The following is a 21323-nucleotide window of genomic DNA, read 5'->3' as shown; positions in this document are numbered from 1 at the left end:
TGGAAACAGTGGCACACACCTGTAATCCCAATACTCAGGAGGCTGAGGCAGGAGGATTAACGAGAGTTCCGGGTCAGCCAGGGCTCTATAGTAAGACCAAAAAGCCAAACCAACGAACCAAACAACAACAACAAAACAACAACAACAAAAACCCCAAAATAAAATAAATAGCAAATCCCCAAACCTACCTGAGGTAGCATTTCACAGCTCTGTAGCACTCTGGGGTACCTGCCACCCCATCTGGCTGGTGCGGGGCTCTTCCCTAGCTGCCAGTGACTGTCTGTCAGTCCCGGAGCTGGTCCCGATTTGCTGATCCATTCCCTGTGGGGCCTGAGCTGTTCTTTGCTCTGTATTTCTGCTTCTGTTTGGAAGGCCTGTTGCTGGCTGTCAGTGATGTAGGTCGGTAGGTAGAAGGGTCCAGAACCACTGAGACACGACCGTTAGCCTTTGAAGAGGGCTGGGTTTTCAGGTTCTCCCTCTGCAGTGTGGCAACGTGAGGAGGAGGCGGGCGAGTTTGTGAAACTGGGGCCAGCGCCATCTTGCTGAAAGCGGGAACGGGATGACCCAGAGACAGCTGGAGGTGGCAGCAGCTGCTGGGTGAGAGGTGACAGGCTGGGCACCCGAGAAAGAAGGAGTCAGGAGCTAGCTGGAGGAAGGGGATGGGGAGAAGCCTCAGTGAATTCGGCAAAGGCTGGTGGCAGGGACTTCCACCTGGGCGTGAGGGAGTCCAGTGAAGTTGATGTTGCTGTAGGTGAGATCAGGGTTCGGATTAAGACATTTGGAGGTGACAGATAAGGGGGGGGTGGGTATTAGAAGCATTCATAAAATGGGTAGCATATTCATTAGGTAAGGTGATCATTTTTTTCCTTCCACAACATGGTGGACTTAGTTGCTTTTTAGGGTCTTTATTCCCCCAACCCTCTATAAAATGTCTGATGAGGAGTTCACAGCCATATGCAGATGTTAGAATGAAGTCAAGGACTGGGCGTGGTGGTGCGCACCTTTAATCCCATCATTTGGGGAGCTCTGTGAGTTCAAGGCCAGCCTGCTCTACAAAGAGAGTTCCAGAACAGCTGGGGTTGTTGTATAGAAAAATCCTGTCTGGAAAAACAAAACAAAAAAAATGAAGTTTGAGGTTCCTTGACTAGTGCACAGGTGTGGGAGAATGCCTTGTGTCTCAGTTTCTTTTCTTTAAAAAAAAAATATTTTATATACCTGGGTGTCTCTTCTGCATGTTTGCCTGTTGTGGGGGCCCAGCTGGGAGACTGGCTCCCACATTTAATGACGGGGTACTCTTGAGGAGAGAGGGATAAGCGATACTAGATAGAATGATAGAGGGGAGAGAAACATTAATACAGGATAGCCTCAGGAGGGCCTGGATCATTATCCATTGGCCCCTCCTATATCTTCTAAAGGGCCTTTTATAGGAATGCCAAGGGGTGGAGCAAAAGACCTCCCCCTAGCACAGCCAAGTGCAGACCCTTCCAAACACATGGTAACCACACACGTGGTCAAGCAATCCTCTAATGCAGTCCTCCTGGGCAAAGCAAGCTCAGATCTCCCTAGGAAACCTTTGTGGGTCTCCACAGTCTGTGCAACACATACATGCCTGGTATTCTTGGGGGCCAGAAGAGGGTGTTGGACTTCCTGGAACTGGAGTCACATATACTTTGTGAACCACCCTGTGGGTGCTGGAGACAAAACCCAGGTCCTCTGCAAGAACATCAGTGTCTTGACCCCTGAGGCATCTCTCCACCCTCCAACCCCATGCCTCAGTTTCTGATACAGTGCGAACAGCCTAGCTGCAGCTTCCAGCATGTTCAATCAAAGGAACATCAGGAGATGGCCACCGAGATCAGCTCCAGTTTTCCTTGGTGACTTTATAGCTAACTCCATGCCTTCTTGGACTCAGGTCCTTCATAGACACCTACTGTGCACCAGGCTCTGTGCCGGACCCTGGACATGTGGGGGGAGGCCCTGGGACAGTGTCTGCCCTACAGGAGTCCCCTCTGTCGGCAGAGGGAGTGTTTTGTGTACACACGTTTTGCTTGCTTGCCTTGAGTGTAATTTCCTTACCTAGCTTTCCCAGTAATGTCCTGGGAGCCACGGCAGCTGTGGGCCACCCAGGATTTCCTCCATGGGTGGAAGGATGATGGCTGTTGACACATGGCACCTCAGGGCCATGGTGTGTGGAAAGCTGTGGTTCAGCGGCCTAACCCATACGGAGGGGATCTGGAGCCCAGAGGGTCAGGGAGCTGACCATGGTCAGTGTCACAGACCTTGCCATAGGCTTTCCTGTTTTTTCTACCCCCAAAGCTCCCTAGATGGAGACACAGGGACAGAGCTGGGAGCACAGTGAGCCCTTTGAGACAAGCATGGGAATGTTCAGCCTCTGCTCTTATGACTAGAAATTTGGGGTAGTCTCATGTCGGCTGCCACATGTTATTGGGGAAATGAGAGTCCTCTCTCAGGGTTCTGAGGCTCATTCAAAGACTATCAGAGAGCCAAAAGGGATCATGAGGAGAATTTTATTAGAATTTAAAAGTAAAACCCCAGGGCAGGCAAGCTGTACATCTCAGTGGCTGCCTGGAGGAGGAAGACAAAGAGAAAAGCTACCTGCTTGTGAGTTAGGCACGGAGCTGGGGCAAGTAGCTCCATGGCAAAAGGGAAGTGACTTCGCAGAAAGCGTGAAAAAGCCCAAAATACCAGAGAAAGTATAGTTACACTCTGTCTGCGCCCAAAAGAAAGAGAAAGAAAGAAGAAAAGGAAATAATCGAACCCCACAGAACCTCATGGTGGCTTCCTAGGTAGCACACAAAAACAAGGATTCTGGGAAGGGAAATATATTTTCTCATTAAAGGAATAATTATTCCTCCAATCTCTCCAACATAGTGTTAGGTGAATCTGCTTTCCAGGGATGGGAGAGGGAATCCCTCAGCCAGGTAGGTGATTGATTGACCCAAATGGATTAACTCATGTTTTGGGTAGCTTAGACTGTTAAGTCTCTATCCAGGCCAGAGGTGGATTGCATTCTCCCCTAATGGGCCTTGGATGTCAGTTTAACACTCACGAACACTACAGACCATCTGTCAGGAACAAGGCGTGCGTCTGTGTTCATTTGAGACACAGGTCTTGCTGTGCCAGCACAGACTTGTCTGGTACTCAACATGGCCTTGGAGCACATGGCAATCTTCCTGCTTCAGCCTCGCAAGGGTCAGGTTTACAGGAGGGCTCCACCACGCCGGCCTGAGAAAGTGCTCCTTACGTAACCACGTCACAGCACTCGGATGGAGCCCACAGATGGACCATTGTCACCGCACCGTGGTGTGACCCCAGTTCAGATGTGCATTCTCTGACCGTCCCAACGGTGTCATTTCTAGCGCCTCCTCCATTAGATATGTAATGGAGATGCCATCACCAAGGTTTGGTCAGTTGGGTGATGCAACGGCACTTCTGCTGAGGGTGGTTTTCATCTATGAGGGTCCGTCTGAGGTGTCACCAGACCAGAGTGGAGGGCCATCTGGGCTGTGCTCAGCCGCCACCTCTCCTAGCTCTCTAGTCATTTGAATCTCTGTCCTTCATGATTTCAACACCGCCCTCTCCTTTCTCCCCCCTTTCTTTCCTTTCCTTTCTTTTCCCTTTCCTCATCTTTCCCATCAAGGCTCCCCTTCCCCATCCCTCAGGGATGGGGATTGAGCCCAGGGCCTGGTGCATGCTGGGCGATCATTCCACCACTGAGCTACATCCCCAGCCCCACCCCTTCTCTCTCTACACACACACACACACACACACACACACACACACGCACACGCACACGCACACGCACACGCACACGCACACGCACACGCGCACGCGCACGCGCACACGCACACGCACACGCACACGCACACGCACACGTAAATGTCTAGGAAAAGCACCCTCCTGCTTTGTGTGTACACTGTCCTCTTCTTCCATGACTGTCTCAACATGTACTAAACTCGGGGTTGGGGATTTAGCTCAGTGGTAGAGAGCTTGCCTAGCAAGCACAAGGCCCTGGGTTCGATCCTCAGCTCCAAAAAAAAAAAAAAAAAAGAAAAGAAAAAGAAAAAACAAAACATGCACCACATACAACATGTACTAAACTCACCAAGTTTACTTCGTTCTGTCTGGCCCTGAAACTTTTTGTGGTAAAATCAGGACCTGGCTTTACCTGAGTGGAGTCCCTCAGCCGGAAGGGACCTCTTCAGGCTGTTGGCAGGCACTGTCACCAGCGACCGACCGTGTACAGTTGCAAAGGTGTGTCCTTGACCTTTGCCCTCCAGTCTCACCTGATCCTCAGACTCTCACTGGATCTGGAAACACGCCCCCAGAGGCTCCTTCCCCTGAAGGGGAGTTCTGTGAGTCCTGAAGGCCTGCTGCCGGTCCCCGGCTGCTTTAGTGGGGATGGTGCAGGGAGACCCTGCCTAGCCCTGCTGCGGACCACCAGCCTGCTCTCAGCCCCTGGATACAGTTGAGGTCGATTCCCTTCTTCCATGGCCCGGGACTCCCCAGAGGCACGCCCTCTAGGACATTTCACCTGTGACTTATATTCTTTTTACATCACAGAGTGCTGTTTACATTTAAATTACATTTGTTTGTGTGTGTGTGTGTGTGTGTGTGTGTGTGTGTGTGTGTGTGTAGGGAGGTGGGTGGGTGCGTGTGGCATGTGTGGAGCTCACAGGACAACCAACAGGAGTCAGCACTCTCCCTCTGTGTTTGGATCCTGGGGGTGGAAACTCGGATGGTCGGGGCTGGCAACACGTTTACAGGATGAGCCACCTAGCTGGAGTTCAGAGCCAGTTTGGGGAAATGTTTGCACCAGGCAGCCTGCGGTGTGGTGCAATCTGTCCTTATTGGCTACTTGTAAGGTCCTCCGGTGCCCAGTGTGGGTCCCACTGGGTTCCACTCATCCCATTTCTGTATTGGGGTCCTCTTTGCTCACCACCCCGCACTCTGCTGCTGCCTTCCTCTTCTTGACATCCTGGTGTATGCTTCATCCCCCCACCCCCGCCTCCCCCCCACCCCCGCCCCCTGCGCCCATTGGCATGCCTGGCCTGATTTCCATGTGATGACTTGGCTGTGTAAGCACCTCACCTCACTTGTTCAGACATGTGCACTTGTGAGCCTGGTCCCTGCTGGGCGACTTCTGGGTGACTGCAGTGAGGGGAGTTGGCGCATCTGGACGCATTGTTCTATGGCAACCTTTCCCTGCTGAGCCCGGGTCCCAGGCCTACAGCCTCCCACGTGTCTTGCTGGCCCCTGACCCCTGGCCTCACAAGTTAGGCCCTGCGGGTCAGGCTTGGCTCTTCCTGATTGTGCCTCCATTTCGTCTTTCGAAATGCAGACACCCTGAGGTTAGGCTACTGCAATAGGGTGGAACAGGGTGGGCGTGCGGGCCTGGCCAGGGTGCTTGTAGCTTGTAATGATTCTGGGCGAAACTGTGCACCCCAGTCCCTCCCTCACTTGCTAGAGCCACAACTGACTCAGCCTAGGGCGGGGCCACCCTGCTGCACCACCCCAGAGCTCCATCCCCATCCCTGTCTGGTCCCAGTCCATTGGCACCGGCGAGCGGTCCTTCCAGCTCCTGCGCTACATCCAGGCTGTGGTGTCTGCAGTTGGGGGTTCCAAGAGCCATACTATGCACTTCCTGGAGGCAGAGGGCGGCTGGAGCTTGTCCTTCGCAGGCTCTGGTTTCTTGGGCCTCTACCACGTGGGCGCCACCCAGTGTCTGCGCCAGCGCGCGCCGCGCATCCTCCAGGGCGCGAGTTGCTTCTATGGCTCCTCCGCAGGCGCACTCAACGCCATGACTATCGTCTGCGGCATGTCGACAGGTGCTTGGGGGAGGTCTCGAGGTCCAGGGACCCCTCAGGGAGCTGAACCTAGCAACATGCCCTCCCCCATCCCCAGGGCTTTACACCCAGCCTCTGAATCTGAGGACTGTGGTCACTTCTATCTCTAAAGATGGGGTCCTGGCTTCAGATTTAAGATACTGTCCCTAAGGTCACTAATATCCAGGACGGGAGATTTTATGTTCTGACTCTCAGGCATCCCTGAGGAAGGTAGGCTTTTGGCGGGTGTGGGCGGCCCTCGGTGGTTCCAGGTGCTGAGACCTTAGCCTTCACCACCCTGCAGACTACAGCTGCTCCAATCTCTTGGGCATGGTGAAGCATGTGGAGCGTCTGAGCCTGGGCATCTTCCACCCGGCCTATGGCCCCATTGAGCAAATCAGGAAACAGCTGCAGGACACCCTACCAGACAATTGCCACATCCTGGCCTCCCAGAGGCTGGGCATCTCCATGACCCGATGGCCTGATGGGAAGAACTGCATAGTGACTGATTTTGCCACTAGGGATGAACTCATCCAGGTGAGCTGATGCTGGGTGATGACCTGAGGCCCATCAAATAACAGAGTGAGCCCAGGGGTTTCTGTGGGTGACTCTCTCTCTCTCTCTCTCTCTCTCTCTCTCTCTCTCTCTCTCTCTCTCTCTCTCAGTGTGTGTGTGTGTGTGTGTGTGTGTGTGTGTGTGTGTGTGTGTGTGTGTGTGTGTGTGTTGGGGGATGCAGCAGGAGCTAGACTGTATCCAGGACTGGTCTGAGTCCAAGGCTCTCTAGCAGATGGGTTGGAGAGGAACCTGAGGTGTCCCTGGGGCAGGCTCAGGGGTGGTCAACTTCCATAGTTGGGTCATCTAGGGTTGCTCATTCCGGAGATGTCCTCCCCGCCCCATCCACCCCCATCCAAATGCTTTCTGGTTGCCAGAGCAAACATTTACTGGGCATCTATCATGTGTGGGCACTATTGTATGCTGTGATATTTGTCAGGGAGGGGCCGCAGATGAGAACCCTTGCCTTCTCCACACTTGTATCCAATAAGCACACCTCATAGGAAGGGGTTAGGAAAGAGCCTATGTGAAACTCAATCAGGAGACCAAGGCAGGGAAGGAATGGAGTCTGTTCTGATCTGACAGGCGCTGGCTTGACGGATCAGGAAAGCTGAGCAGGGCCATAGGGAAAAAGCTCTGAAGGGAGATGGGTCTCCATGCTGGGAGGACCTCAGTCCAGTGGGAAGAGTCCCGGCGTCCTTCCGTGCAGCTCTGGCCATCCTTCCTATATTGGTCTCTGTCTGCCCCTGAGGTCCACATATACCCAGCCTCATCTTGGTGCCCTGTACCGGACACTGGGACAACCTGAGCCAGCAGCTGTTGGAACACAGGTGTGTGGTTCTCAGTGTGCCTGAGGGGTGTCACTTGCTGTGGGCTGATGCCCAGGGAGGGACTTCAGACCCTGTCCCAATGTGCTCCCCTGGACAGTACATTCAAGGTACTCATTGAATCTCAGCTGTCATCAACTGCATCCATCTGTGGGAAGGATGGGCTCACTCATATTCCAAACCCTCAGAACCGGGACTGCATCTGCTTCTCCGAGAGAGTCGGAGGAATGAAGGTCTTTCAGGGTTGTCGGGTGAGGGGCTGTGTTCTGTGAACTTGGAACCCTAGGTTTGCAATACTTGCACGGTCCCACCCCGCCCTGCCCCCCAGCATAGTTGACCATGCTGGAACTATCCTCGACTGTCACACTCTGCATGCTGCTGGCATCTAACAGGTGACACAAGGGATAATGCTAAGCATCCTATGACACAGGACAGCGTGCACAGCCCCATTACAGCGAGACCAGCACCGGGGGGGTTCACCGGATCAATCTATAAACGAAGCATCCTCTCCACTCCCGCCGCCCCAGCAGGACTTGTCAGGGCTTTTATTGGGAGATGGTATCTCTTGTGGGGAGGGAGAGCCTGGCAGTCCTCCTCAGAGGAGCATCTGTTTGGATCAGCTCTGAGAACATTCTTTGGGAGATACACAGAGGTTATTGGTGGCACCTTCCTGCCAGACCCAGGGTTGGTACTGGTGCCTTAGTTTATATATTAGGGGGCATCCCACCTGTAGTCTCCAGGTAACTGGAGTGCCCTCTGCAGAGAGAGGAAGGTGATGTCAAGGAGGCCTGTGTTCCTGTGTTCTTCATTTGAGCACGCAGCTACGTGCACGAGAGCAGGTGTGGGACACCGAGTGAGGATGATGGTCTTGTCTTCCAGGCTCTGATCTGTTCCTTGTATTTCCCTTTGTATTGCGGGACAATCCCTCCGGCCTTCAGAGGAGAGGTGAGCGTGTTCGGGAAGGGCCCCTGTGTGCATCCCACTCTGAGCTCCCAGCAGCTGGAACAAGAGTTTGTCCAGAGGTGGAGTTAAGATCGAGGACACCACCTCCCTCCCGTGAGCACCTACTGTGTGCCAAGCTCCACCTAAAGAGGCTCAGCACCTAGGCTGGAGGGGGATATGGACACCAGTCAATGGTGAGGGTGTGAGGAAGACGGTGTGGCCTACTGCCTCTCTGCCTTGCAGCGCTACATCGATGGAGCTCTGAGTAACAACCTGCCCTTCTCCGATTCCCCCACCACCATCACCGTCTCTCCCTTCTACGGAACGGCGGACATCTGTCCCCAGAGCAATTCAGGCAGTCTGTATGAGCTGACCGCCTTCAATGCCAGTTTCCAGATCTCTACCAAGAACTTCTTTCAGGGGTTCATATCCCTGTTCCCCCCGAAGCCTGAGGTAGGTCACCCTGCATAGTCCTTGCCCCATGACCCCTCCCCTCAGCTTCAGTTTCACACAAGCCCTGGAGCAGAAACCTGAGCTCAGATGGGCTCTGCCTCTTCTGCCTCTTCCTGGGTGAGGGCTAGAGTCCAGCTGTGGCCTGTACTCTGTGAGCAGAGGAGGTTATTTCCATTTCTTTTTCTAGATTTATTATTTCTATTTATGTGTGCATGCGTGTGTGTGTGTGTGTGTGTGTGTGTGTGTGTGTGTGTGTGTGTGTGTGTGTGCATGAATGCAGTACCCACAGAGGCCAGAAGAAGACACTGGACCCATGGAACTGGAGAACTGGAGTTACAGGCAGTTGTGAGCCACTCAGCATGGATGCTGGGATTTGAACTCTTCTCCTCCTCAGGAGCAGCCAGTGTTTTTAATTGCTGAGCACGCGCGCGTGCGTGTACGCGCACACACAAACACACACACACACACACACACACACACACACACACACACACACACACACACACGCAGAGCGAGATGACTCAGCAGATAAAGGCATCTGCCAGGCAAGCCCGGTGACTGAGTTTGATTCCAGGAACCAACCTCAATAGGTGGAAGCCGAGAGATGACTCCATAGAGTTGTCCTTGGTGTTCCACTTTCACTCCATGCCACATCTTCTGTGGAGGGGAAGGGAAAGGGGCTGCCCTGGGCTTGTGGTGAGCCGGTGGAGAGCCCAGTGACCCCGACTCAGGCTTTGTCACTCTGTCTACTAGAGGGAGGACCTCAGAGGGAGGCAGGTGCCTGATAAGGAGTGAGCTGGCTGATAAAAGGGGACGTCGGGAGCAGATCTGTGCCGTGTGCACACTCTGGGTCTCCCTGAGCTGTCCTGGGTCTCTGGGGTTCCTGAACTCTGCAGGAGGGGGGGTCACTGGGGCAGCAGGCTGGGCTGGGGATGTGCTGACATGTCTTCAGCCCATGGCTTGTCACTAGAGAAGCCCAAGTTCTGTCCTCTTCTGCTCTGTGTGTCCCAGGTGGTGGCTGACTACTGCAGACAAGGTTATCTGGATGCTCTGAGGTTCCTGGAGAGACGGGGTAGGTGACAGAGGGCAGTAATGGATGGTGTCAGGTAGACTTCGCCTTTCCCGTGTTTGAACCCTAGGACCTCAGTGCCTGCCTGCTCTGTGGGTGGCCAAACCACACTAGAGAGACTGAAAGGAGTCTTCTGGGTCCCATTCTGGACCCTCCAAAGACCGAGGCAGAGTGATAGAGATGGGCTGTGGGTGGCAGAGGCTCTTTTTGTAATGAGATGGGGCAGGGAAAGATTTCTTCTTGGCCTGGGATGGGGAGAGCAAGCAGGGAAGAGCTTCCTGGAGGCGACAGCTGAGCTGGGTTGGGACAAGCTGTAGAGTGCCTGGTTGTGAGGGGAAGACAGAGGCAGATGATGGAGGAGAGCTATACTCTAAGGGGTTGTCGACTGGCAGGAGGTGCATGGTCCCTAGGGCTGGGAAGCTGTCACCCTGTAAGACAAGGTTGAAAGACGAACCCAGACTATGGGCTCCAGACCCACCCTCAATCCCTGCACTCCACCCCAACCTACAGCACCTCATTCCAGGCCAGAGCTGGAGAATACTGCATTTAACTCTCACTGCAGCAGCCCTCAAGTTTCCTTTACAGAGGGAAACTGAGGCAGAGGGGCTGAGGCTCACAGGGCTGGCAGGTGAGAGTAGGACATAGTTTGAAAACAGAGCTACGCCTCTGGGGCTCTAGAGCAGGCTAGACAGCAGGGCAGGGCCCCACTGGGGTCCATCCTGCAGCCTGAGTCCTGGAGGTGGTTTGAGCACCGAGACGTGTGGCTAGTTAGACACCATTTCTCCTGGAGGCTGCCACTGCACCAACTGTCAGATCTTCTCCCTCTCACTCCAGGACTCACCAAGGAGCCAGTGCTGTGGTCACTGGTATCGAAGGAGCCTCCAGCCCTCATGGAGGGGCCCAGGAGTGCTGACTACGACCAGGACCAGAAGCTTACCCTGACTATCAGGTGGGACATCCCCAATGTGCTGGTCAAGGATGTGGCCGACTTCGAGCTGCTGTCGCCGGAGCTGGAGGCTGGTACTGCCCTTTCTCACACCACTCACCTGCCTGAATGCTCACATCTCCTAAGCCCCTACTAAACGTCAAGTGTGGCTGGGGCACACTTTTTCTGTACCCTTTACTCCTGATTACAACCTGGCACTATTTCACTGGTGGGGAAACTGAGACTCTGAGAAGAGAAGGAACTCAGCTGGTCTTCCTGTCTGCCGTTGAGGTATTGAGCCCAGGTCTGTCTGTGCCTGGGAAAGCCAGGTCTATGCCCAGGCCACAGTGAGGTACCTAGAGACAATCACAGGCACGTGTGGTACGTGACATCCCAGAGACACTTCAAACAGGGGCTGCCAGTCAGAGATGGAAGGATGAGAGTTTGGGCTGAGGACATCACATGTGCAAAGGCCCTGGGGCTGGAGAGGCTGAGCTGGTCCATCTCTGGGGTTACAGCATAGTGGTCGGGTGACACAGCAGACGTGAACTTGGGGTGGACTGGATAGGCGGGAGGAGAGAGCTGGTGTCTTGGTTACTTGTATGTTGCTGTGACAAAATGCCATGACCAAGGCAACTTATAAAAGAGAGTGTTTAATTGGTCTTCCAGTTCCATGATGCTGGCAGAGATAGCTAAGTGCTCACATCTCAAATTGCATGTAGGAGACACAGAGCACAATGGGCCTGGTGTGAAACTTTTGAAATCTCAAGCTTACCCCCAGTGACGCACCTCCTCCAACAAGGCCACACCTCTCATCCTTCCCAAACAGTTCCACCAAACAAGGAGCAAGTATTCAAATAGATGACCCTCTGGGGATCATTCTTATTCAAGCCACAACTGGGGAGCCCTGGAGGTGCTGCGAAGCTAGTGGGGAGGGCAGAGGCCAAAGAGGTTGAGGTGATAGTGAAGGCCCAAGAAGAGACAATGGGGACACGTAGGAAGCAAGAGATAAAGACAGAACATTAACTTGTCTCCTGAAGGATTTAGTCTGCACTGAGCCCTAGGTCCAGCTTCTGAATCTGGAATCAGTGGGGTGTGGCTATCGCCCCTGTGCACAGCAGCTGGCTGGGATAGGGACTGGGAGAGTAATTCTAATGCTTAGACACCCTGGGTTCCCACTCACTGCCTTTGAGAATGTTCTGCTGGGGACCCATTTCCTGTGACTAGGGGATAGAAGGAGTTGGGTGTCATCCCCTTGGCTGCAAACCTTAGACCTTGTTGCTCAAACCCGAGCTGCAGTCTGAGCTCCCAGCAGTCTGGAGTGGCCTTCTGCCTCTTTCCCTGACCAGTCCCTCCCACCCTGCTTAGCCTGGTGAACAAGGGGGTTGGAGCTGGCCACATGAATGCCGTGCTCACAGCTGCTCTGAAGCTGTTACTGTGAGAAAGGCCTAGGGATGGTTGTTTATCCAAGGCACCACGACAGACTTCTGGTAGGAAGAGAGGAGGGTAGAGCTCAGGACAGGAGCCTGGCAGGCCTCAAGGCTGGCTGGGCTCTGCTTCTTCCTGGAGGAGACTCTCACTAGGCACTCTGAACCTTCTTCCTCTCCTCCTCTGTGGTGGTGGTGGTGGGGGGGTCTCAGTGGGTTGAGAGGGTGTGTACATGGCGACCCCTGCTGGCGGCGATGGTTCCATCAGTGTGGAGATGCTGAGGGTGGATACTGTCTGCATCTCTTGGGACCCTAGCGCTTGGTGGTTCCAGGGTGACCCCAGGCTGACTAGGGGAGGCAGCTCGACAGCCTGAGAGTACCAAGGGGCTATGGGCCTCTCCTTGTCTTTTAGCACTGAGAAAGGCTTGCCAGCGAGACTTCTGGGCTCGATTCCAGTGCTCGGTGCCAGGGAGGGCACTGACCTACCTGCTACTGCCCTGCACGCTGCCTTTTGAGTATGTCTACTTCCGGAGCAGGAGGTGAGGTGACCTGGGCCGAGGGCTGGTGAGGGCGGCTGGAGATAGAGCTGGCAGGCATCTGCCTTTCCCACACTACCTGCTGTGGGCTGGCCCATTGCAGAGTAGGGTTTGCCAAAGAGGACTGACTGGTAGGGAGGTGGTGTGGCTGGCTACCCAGAATCTTGGCTAGTGCCTAGACTGTTTTCTGACACTGTTTATTTGCCTTTGCCCCATGGTCAGAGCCTCGGGTGACTACGTGCTGCCCCTGGCAACTCTCCCAGCTGGTCTGTCTCAGATTGGCTGTGTGGTCTAGGCCAGCTTTCTTGACCTCTCTGGGTCATGGCACATTTTCCAAAAACGAGGACCTGAAGGAGGTCAGTCTGGCTGCAGCTGAGTCCTCGTGCCGAGCATTCAGCCTTGCTTCATCGGTTCACTCATCAGCTGCTGAGGGCTGACCAGGGACCAGGTGTTAGCTTAGAGGCAGGAGAGGCAGGCTGCCCCCAACCTTTCTCCTGGCCTGGTGGAGCACACAGCTTACAACCATCACACGTGCCCCTGTGCGTTTTAACTTCTAGGAGGGAGCCACACCAGCTAGCCTGGCCCATACTCAGAACTGTTTGTCCAGAGAAGGCAGGTGATGGCGTCTGAGCTACAGTCTTTTTTTTTTTTTTGAGGGGGGGGGAGTTCGAGACACGGTTTCTCTGTAGCTTTGGAGCCTGTCCTGGACTAGCTCTGTAGACCAGGCTGGCCTTGAACTCACAGAGATCCACCTGCCTCTGCCTCCCAAGTGCTGGCATTACAGGCATGCGCCACCACCGCCTGGCTTGAGCTACAGTCTTAAGGATGGGCGACATACAGTCCATCAGGCAAAGAGGAAGGCAAGGCCTTCCGGGTGGACAGGATATCATGTGGAAAGGTCCTGGGGCAGAAGGGAGTCAGGCACATTCAAGGAACCCAAAGGGGAGGTGTGGCTGGAGTGAAAGCTGGTGTCTGTATGAGATGGGGCTGGAGAGTGGCCGGGGACAGACACACGGACGGGGTCTGCGGTCAGGTGAATGAGCTTCGTCTAGACAGAGAGGCGCTATAGGGAGATGGGAGGTTTTTTCTTTGAGATTGGATCTTGCTATGCAATCCAGAGTGGTTCTGAACCCAAGGTTTCCTCGGCGTGGGACTCCAGCGCTGTGCTCCAACACCAGACCCTAGGGCGGTGTTTCTAAAATGGCTTTTCTTTAGAAAGTCTATGATGGGGAGCCCCAGGAGTCTCGAGTTAGTGATGGGTCAGTACCGGTGGGAGAGACCTTCCTCCTGACACACTCACCCCACGCAGAGCTGTTTACTGAAACCATGAGCTGAAACGAAAATGTAGAAATCTAGCCATTTCTATAGTGTGAGCCTGCCGGAGTCAGCCCAGAATACACCATGTTCAAAGGCACTGGCCTCTGAAGGGAACGTGGATGAATGATACGGGCCAGGAGGAAGGATGGGTGGAGATAGGGAGGGTAAGCTATAGGCAGATGGTCCCCATTTGACAGGAGAGGAAAGCTGAGGCCCAGAGAGGTTTTTTTTTTTTTCTGACTCTCCAGGCTGCATAGCAGAGTAGCTGCCAAGCTAGCATCACATGACACCCTCCCCTTTCTACCCCAGGCTTCTCACTGGAACTCTGTGGAGGTTGACACCAAGGTCCACCCCTCCCCAAAGTTCAAAGTCCACTTCTGGACATCCTGCCATCGATGTGACCCATAGGGCCATCCTGAGATCTTCTCACCCAGTTTAGGCACTGTCCCTTTCCCCTCTCTCCAGCCGTTTCCTGGAATGTAGGGACCACCCCTACTCTGGGACTATCCCCGGGCACCCTGGCAAGCTGACACTGTCCCTTTCACAGACTGCTGCTGTGGCTGCCTGAAATGCCAGCTGACCTGTGCTGGATGCAGGGCCTCCTGAAGAGTACAACCCGTGAGGTCTACTCCATGGCAAAGTCACAGCTGCTCAGGCTGGTCAGGTGAGGCTGGGGGAGAAGGGCTGGAGTGTTTGTCAGGACATAAGCATGTGGCCCACATTCACTACCCAGCACTCAGTACCCAGCACCCAATTCACAGAACTCAGAACCTAGCACCTACCACACAGCATCCATCTAGTGTCCAGCACCTAATATCTAGTGACCAGCGTGCATCCCATGTCCTTCTGTCCATCCACCTGGGGAGACATGTCTGTGTGTTCATTGCTGTGTGTGCTACCCCATGTCTGGGGTCTTTTAGCCAGTCACACTGCTCAGTCTAGGCATTCTGCTGGGGATCTTTATCACAGCTCTGTGGTTGGCATAGATTCCCACCCGAAGCCTCAAGGCTGGCTCCATGTGGCTAGGGCCTGCTGGCCCATCTTCTAACTGCTTCCCTGCTGCAGGAGACCTAGTGACCCCATCCCTCCCTGTCCCTGTCCTCTTAGGAAAAGCCATCATGGAGTTCTGATATTGGTCCTGCTGAGGGCTTGAGACCTTCCTCAGAGGGCTGGGGACAAAGTAGCCTGCCTCCTGTAAGGGCTGCCCCCTGTGGTGCATCTTCCCTTCACCAAACTCCAAGCCTTAACTCACACATGCTTCCTTCTCCCTCTGCAGCCCATCTGTCACCAGCGCAGACTCTGGTCCCCGCCAGCTGAGGACAGCTGCTTCTGAGAACCGGGCCTTGAATCTCAGGCTTGCTAGCCGTGCACTGGGCTAGGCCAACCAAACATGTGAACCTCTGGAACCCTGTCCTTGCCTCATCCTGTGTGCTCATGCCTGCCCATGGCTGTGGCTCATCCCCCAGGAGCTCTGAGCCCAACTCCCAGCTCAGCGAGGTTGCTGAGTTATTGGCAAAAACACCTGGCCTCTTGCCCATGCCAGGCTCTGTGCTTCTTAGGTGGGCAGGTTGTAACACGACTCTTAAAAGGTCTTATAACAAAAAACCCAGAGCCAGATATTGTGGTGAAAGCTGAAAGATCAGAGAAGCAGAACAGGCCAGCCACAAGTTCTTACCTCTATCAAATCCTCAGTCAAGAAAGTGAGTTCCTGTTTCCTCACACCTTATATACCTTTCTATGCCCAGACATCACTTCCTGGGATTAAAGGAGTGTGTGCTTCCCAAGCAAAGGCATGAGATCTCAAGTGCTGGGATTAAAGGTGTGTGCCACCATGTCTGGCTCTGTTCCCAGTGTGGCCTAGAACTCACAGAGCTCCAGATGATCTCTGCCTCCCGAGAGATAGGATTAAAGGTGTGTGCCACCACTGCCTGACCTCTATGTCTAATTTAGTGGCTGATTTTGTTCTCTGATCCCCAGGCAAGCTTTATTGGAGTACACAATATATCACCACATTTCCCCTTTTTTGTCTAAAATAAAAAAGGTTATAACTAATATAAGAAAAACTATATACAATCAGTACAATAACTATATACAATATATAGAGGCAACAAATATATCAACAATATATAGTCCATTAACATTTGACAGAGTCAGACAAAAAACTCCATTATTTATCCTATCTTGGTGAGTCCAAAATGTTGTACCTAATTCACTTTTTATCCTAACTTGTATTACCAACCAAAAATATCTTTTGATGTCTTTCAATCTTATACATTTTACACTTCCTCAGTTAGTAACAAGGAAAACTATAACTATGTAATCTTCAACTCCCTCAGAGACCCGAGAAGGAAATAATATTAACTGAGTAAGCAGGAAGTGCAAACAAGTAACTTCTAAAAAATGTGAGAAATGACAGAAACAGCAGGCTGCCTGGACAGGTACCCAAGATTTCTCTGCAACATTGGGGCATCCATCTTTGGCCTACAGGCCTAGCATATCTGACAGACTCATCTATGAAGCAGGATTTTCTTGCTTTTTTTTTTTTTTTTTTGACAGGGTTTCTCTGTGTAGCTTTGGAGCCTTTCCTGGAAATCACTCTGTAACCCAGGCTGGCTTTGAACTCACAGAGATCTGCCTGGCTCTGCCTCCCGAGTGCTGGGATTAAAGGCATGAGCCACCACTGCCCACCTGAAGCAGGATTTTCTGAAGGGCCTTCCTACCTTGTCTTGGCAAGGTTCGGCAGTCCTTTCTTTTGTGTCCTGCTTGTCCATTTTGGACAGCATACTGTCAGCAGTTGAGGCAAGGGCACTTTCTTGCCCACTGGCTAACTTTTACCACAAAGAAAGTAAACTCCATAAGGAGTTTCTTCAATGCCCATCATCTTCTCTGAAGTAGACTGGTGCTGCCAGGAGCAGACATGTCTCATTGTCATTAAAAAATAACCTATGTTATTAAAACATCTTAAATGCCATATTCTGTAGATCTCTGAAGTGTTTGAAGATGATCTGTTTATCTAAAATATATTTCTGTTTGACCTTGAAAACATACCTAATATGACTACAAGTTTGATTGTAATGACTATTAACTTGCATTTCTTATAACCTAATTAGTTGGTAATAATAACTTTCAAGGACTAGCAATTTGCATTACATTGTTAAATGAGCTGCATAGGTACAATACCTTGAACAAGATTAGGAATATATGTACAGTATTTTCTAACAAAATCAATCTCATATTTGTATCAATATACATAATTTGTATACAATATAAAAAATCCAATCCAATGTAAAATATTTAAAACTAGTAGTTGCCTTTTAAAAAGTAGATTCAATAATCTACTTTTTAAAAAAGGTTTATTTATTTATGTATACAGTGTTCTATCTGCATGCATGCCTGCACACCAGAAGAGGGCACCAGATCTCATTATAGATGGTTGTGAGCCACCATGTGGTTGCTGGGAATTGAACTCAGGACCTCTGGAAGAACAGGCAGTGCTCTTAACCTCTGAGCCATCTCTCCAGTCCTCAATAATCTACTTTTTTTAAATCTTATCATATCTATATCCTCTCTTTTTTCTTTTCAGAGTAGATTCAATAATCTACCTTTTATCTTATCATATCTATATCCTCTTTTTTTCAAACAAGAACCCTGAATCTAATTTCCTTTGTTTAGCTTTTTTTTGTGGGGGGTATATCTAGAATTTGGAACTTGCATACAATGCACTTCCTGTTTACTTAGGTAACATTATATCCTTCTGGGGTCTTTGATGTAGTTGAAAACTAGATAGTTATAATTGTAATTTTCCTTGGTTATGATAAAAGATAAATTAGATATGAAACTTTAGACTTACAAATATAGGATATTTGTAAAATAGAATATTTTCTTTGATTTTACCAAATAAAAATAGACCAGATATTGTAACTGTAATTCTTGCTTGACTACTGTTCTATTATATGTAATTTTACTATGTTAAAGTTAAAACCTTCCTTTTTGATTAGACAGAAAAGGGGAAGTGCTCTGGGATATCTTCCTGTATGCTGTGAATATGTGTTGCTATGATTGGTTAATAAAGAAGTTGCTCTGGCCTATGGCGAGTCAGGTTATAGTCAGGCAGGAAATCCAAGAGAGGTAGAGGAAGAAGAGAGGCAGAGGCAGAGGAGATGCCAGCCTGCCGCCCAAGGAGCTACATGCCAGCCAACCACCATGGCCACGTGGCAATACATAGGTTAATAGAAATGGGTTCATTTAAGATAATAGAGCTAGCTAGCAAGAAACTTAAGCCATTGGCCATACAGTTTGTAATTAACATAAGCCTCTGAGTGACTATTTTATAAGTGGCTGCGGGACTGCGGGGCTGGGTGGGACCAGAGAAACTTCCAGCTACAGCAGGTGGCTTCCTGGAGGGGGATGTAATCCCAGGGCCTCTCTGGATATCTCCAGGTTGTTCTGTGCCCAGGCCACTGCCCTCTTCCTGTCCATTTTGTTAGGGGAGAAAAGACAGAACAAGCTAAGACACATCTCAGTACTGGATCTCCATGTGGGGGGATGCAGAAGGCACAGATGTCCAGCAGAGGTGTGTTCCACACTGTGCAGAGAACACTAGGCAGGATTGGAACTGGTGCCCTAAGGTCTAGATCATGGTAGTGATTGCTCTGACAGGGCTCTCCCACCTGCTGTGGATGATTGATTGATAAATAAAACACCGATTGGCCAGTAGCCAGGCAGGAAGTATAGGCGGGTCTAGCAGAGAGGAGAAGGCTGGGAACAGGAAGGCTGGGACAGAGGAGACGCTGCCAGCTGCTGCCAGGAGATGTTAAGACACCAGGAAGCCACGATCCACGTCACAACTTACAGATTAATAGAAATGGGTTAATTTAAGATATAAGAACAGTTAGCAAGAAGCCTTCCATGGCCATGCAGTTTGTAAGCAATATAAGTGTCTCTGTGTGTTTACTAGGTTGGGTCTGAGTGGCTGTGGGACTGGCAGGTGAGAGAGATTTGTCCTGACTGTGGGCCAGGCAGGAAAACTCTAGCTACACCCACCTCCTTTCTATGGTCTGCACTTACCTGAAGAGTTGACCCCTGTGACAGGTGCAGAGGGAAGGTAGCCAGCTGGGGATCCATTTTGGGGGGGGGAATCCTGATCATAGATGCTTCTGTTGTGGATGGAGCCTGCTGTCACTATAGCCTGGTTCCTTGGGAAGGTTTCTAGGTACCACACATACCAGATCTCCTCTGGCCTCTCCTTGGGGTCTCTGTTTTTCCTGTCCCTGAAGAACCTACACTATGCCCTTGGCCAGACTGTAGGGGTCACTCAGCCTGAGTAGAGATGGGTCTGTAGAGAAATGGAGGTGCCATCAAGAGAAGAGATTAGGTAGTAAATAGTGGACGGAAGAGATGATGTGTTACTCATTCATTAATTCATTGATTTTTACATACATCGATCATTCATCTATCATGCATCTATTTATTCACCATTATTCATTCATTCATTCATTTGGCTCTCAGATGGAACACAGATGGGAAATGATGCCATGAGCCCTCCCCAGGGGTGCTCAGAAGAGAACATAGTGAGGGAGGATGTGAAGTCAAGTGGAGAGCCACAGGGACCAAACTCTCAGGAGGCTGCTCCAAGAAGGCTGATGTTGAGCTGAGATCTGACAAGAGGCCAGGACTTCTACAAGGCCCTGAAGGGAGCAGCAGGTGCAGAGGCCTGGCAAAGAGAATGGAGCCCTTGTCACAGAATGGTCACAGCTGTGGGAGGAAGGATGGAGGGCACGTTGGGGGCCACAGGCAGGCGGTGGCAAGGCTGTATCACCAAGGTGTTTGAAGATTTCTTTATTTTTATTATGTGTGTCTGTGTGAATCTATGTGCACCACTTGTATGCAGGTGCCCACAGAGGCCAGAAGATGGCAGCCAATCCCCAGAACTAGAATTATAAGTGGTTGTGAGACCCCTGATATGGATGATGGGAATTGAACTTGGGTCCTCTGCAGGAGCAGCAAGCCTTCTCTCTACGCTGATCACCAAGGAGTTTGGATCAGGACAGGGGATGAAGTAGTGAATGAAGACCTGGTGCAGCACTGACGGGGCAGAGGCAGGGGGATTCTAAGGTTCCAGGGTATCCTGGGCTACACAATGAAAACATCTAAAAGAAAAAAGAGTCCCAGCTTTCCTGAAGCTTCAAGAGGTGTGAGCCAGGGACAGGGCAGGGCTGAGGGGACCAGGAGGGCAGACGGCTTGAGCAAGAGGTTCTCCACCCGCTGGCAGTCCCAGGGTTGAACCAGCCTCACTTACTTGCTGATTCTCACGTCTCCCAGACACAGACTTCATCCTTTACATCAGGGAGGGGCTGTCCCTTTTGGGGTTAGGTGGTTCCAGGAGGACATTCTCTGTCTCTATGAGCTGGGGTCACTGCCATGCCCCTACTCTCTGATGCCCGTGTGAGGTCTCTTCACCTTGACCAACTGGGGTTCTGGGACCTTGAATCTCAGGACACCCCTGAGAACATGCTCACCCCTATCCTTTGTATCTCGTCATGGACACAGTCTCCATGTCAAAGGCTGCTCAGCCTTCCCATGCCACCCCCTCCCATGTCAGCTCGTCACTCCACAGGGGACCTGCTGAGACGACAGAAATGCTGGGTGTACTACCGCACCCAGTTTAGGTGGCATTGGGGATAGAACTCAGGGCCTTATTGATACTGGGCAAGCATTCTAACAACTGGGCTGCATCCGTGTGTGTGTGTGTGTGTGTGTGTGTGTGTGTGTGTGTGTGTGTGTGTGTGTGTTCCATGCATGTGTGTGTGCAGGTGCAGAGGTCACAGGAAGACTTCAGGTGTCTTCTATCACCCTCTTTCTTGTTGCCTGATACAGAATCTCTCACTGAAGTGGAAACTCATCCTTTTGGCTGAACTGATCAGTTAGCATGCTCTTGGGACCTGTCTATCTTGACTCTCAATGCTGGGATTACAGGCATGTGCAGCCAAAGCAAGCATTTTTTTTTTTTATGTGGGTGTTGGGGATTCAAACTCATGTCTTAATCCTCGCACAGAAGGCATTTTACCCACTGAGGCATCCTCCCAGCCCCTCTTACTTCTTTTAAATGATGTCATTTGCTGTGGGATCACACACAGGAAACTAGTTCTTACGGTAAAACAGGTGTGCAGTTAAAAAACTCACTGTGTAGTTAAAGATGACCTCAGACTCCTGACTCTCCTTTTCTCCAGCTCCCAAATGCTGGGATGACAGGCCGGTGACACCAGGCCTAACTGATCATTCTGATGATCACTTTGAGGCGGTGCCTCTGTGTTGGGAAGTGTATTTTCAAAGAGTTCTGATCTCTCCAAGAGCCGTAGGGAAGCGTGCACGCATGAGGTAACGCACAAATACCCAGTGTGTGCGTGTGTGCGTGCACACGTAAGCTGCT

General features: G+C 51.6%; 1 protein-coding gene across 2 annotated transcripts; it reads left to right on the top strand.

Annotated features, from left to right (window-relative positions):
• Nucleotides 1–5564: 5564 nt before the first annotated feature.
• On the top strand, nt 5565–16440 carry Pnpla5 (patatin like phospholipase domain containing 5). Of its 2 annotated transcripts, XM_052748510.1 has the most exons (9): nt 5566–5849; nt 6151–6383; nt 8105–8170; nt 8411–8620; nt 9632–9692; nt 10524–10709; nt 12454–12580; nt 14442–14558; nt 15171–16440. In XM_052748510.1, the coding sequence occupies exons 1-9, from the start codon at nt 5657–5659 to the stop codon at nt 15271–15273; spliced, it is 1296 nt and encodes a 431-aa protein (XP_052604470.1). In that variant the 5' UTR covers nt 5566–5656; the 3' UTR covers nt 15274–16440. The 2 variants fall into 2 exon arrangements, with proteins under 2 accessions (XP_052604471.1, XP_052604470.1); XM_052748511.1 differs by lacking the exon at nt 8105–8170 and having other exon boundaries at nt 5565–5849.
• Nucleotides 16441–21323: the final 4883 nt, after the last annotated feature.

Source organism: Peromyscus californicus, unplaced genomic scaffold, assembly GCF_007827085.1.
Source record: "Peromyscus californicus insignis strain IS unplaced genomic scaffold, ASM782708v3 Scaffold_20__1_contigs__length_68692818, whole genome shotgun sequence".
NCBI classification, from domain to species: Eukaryota; Metazoa; Chordata; class Mammalia; order Rodentia; family Cricetidae; genus Peromyscus; species Peromyscus californicus.
This window is presented reverse-complemented; position numbering and strand designations above follow the sequence as displayed.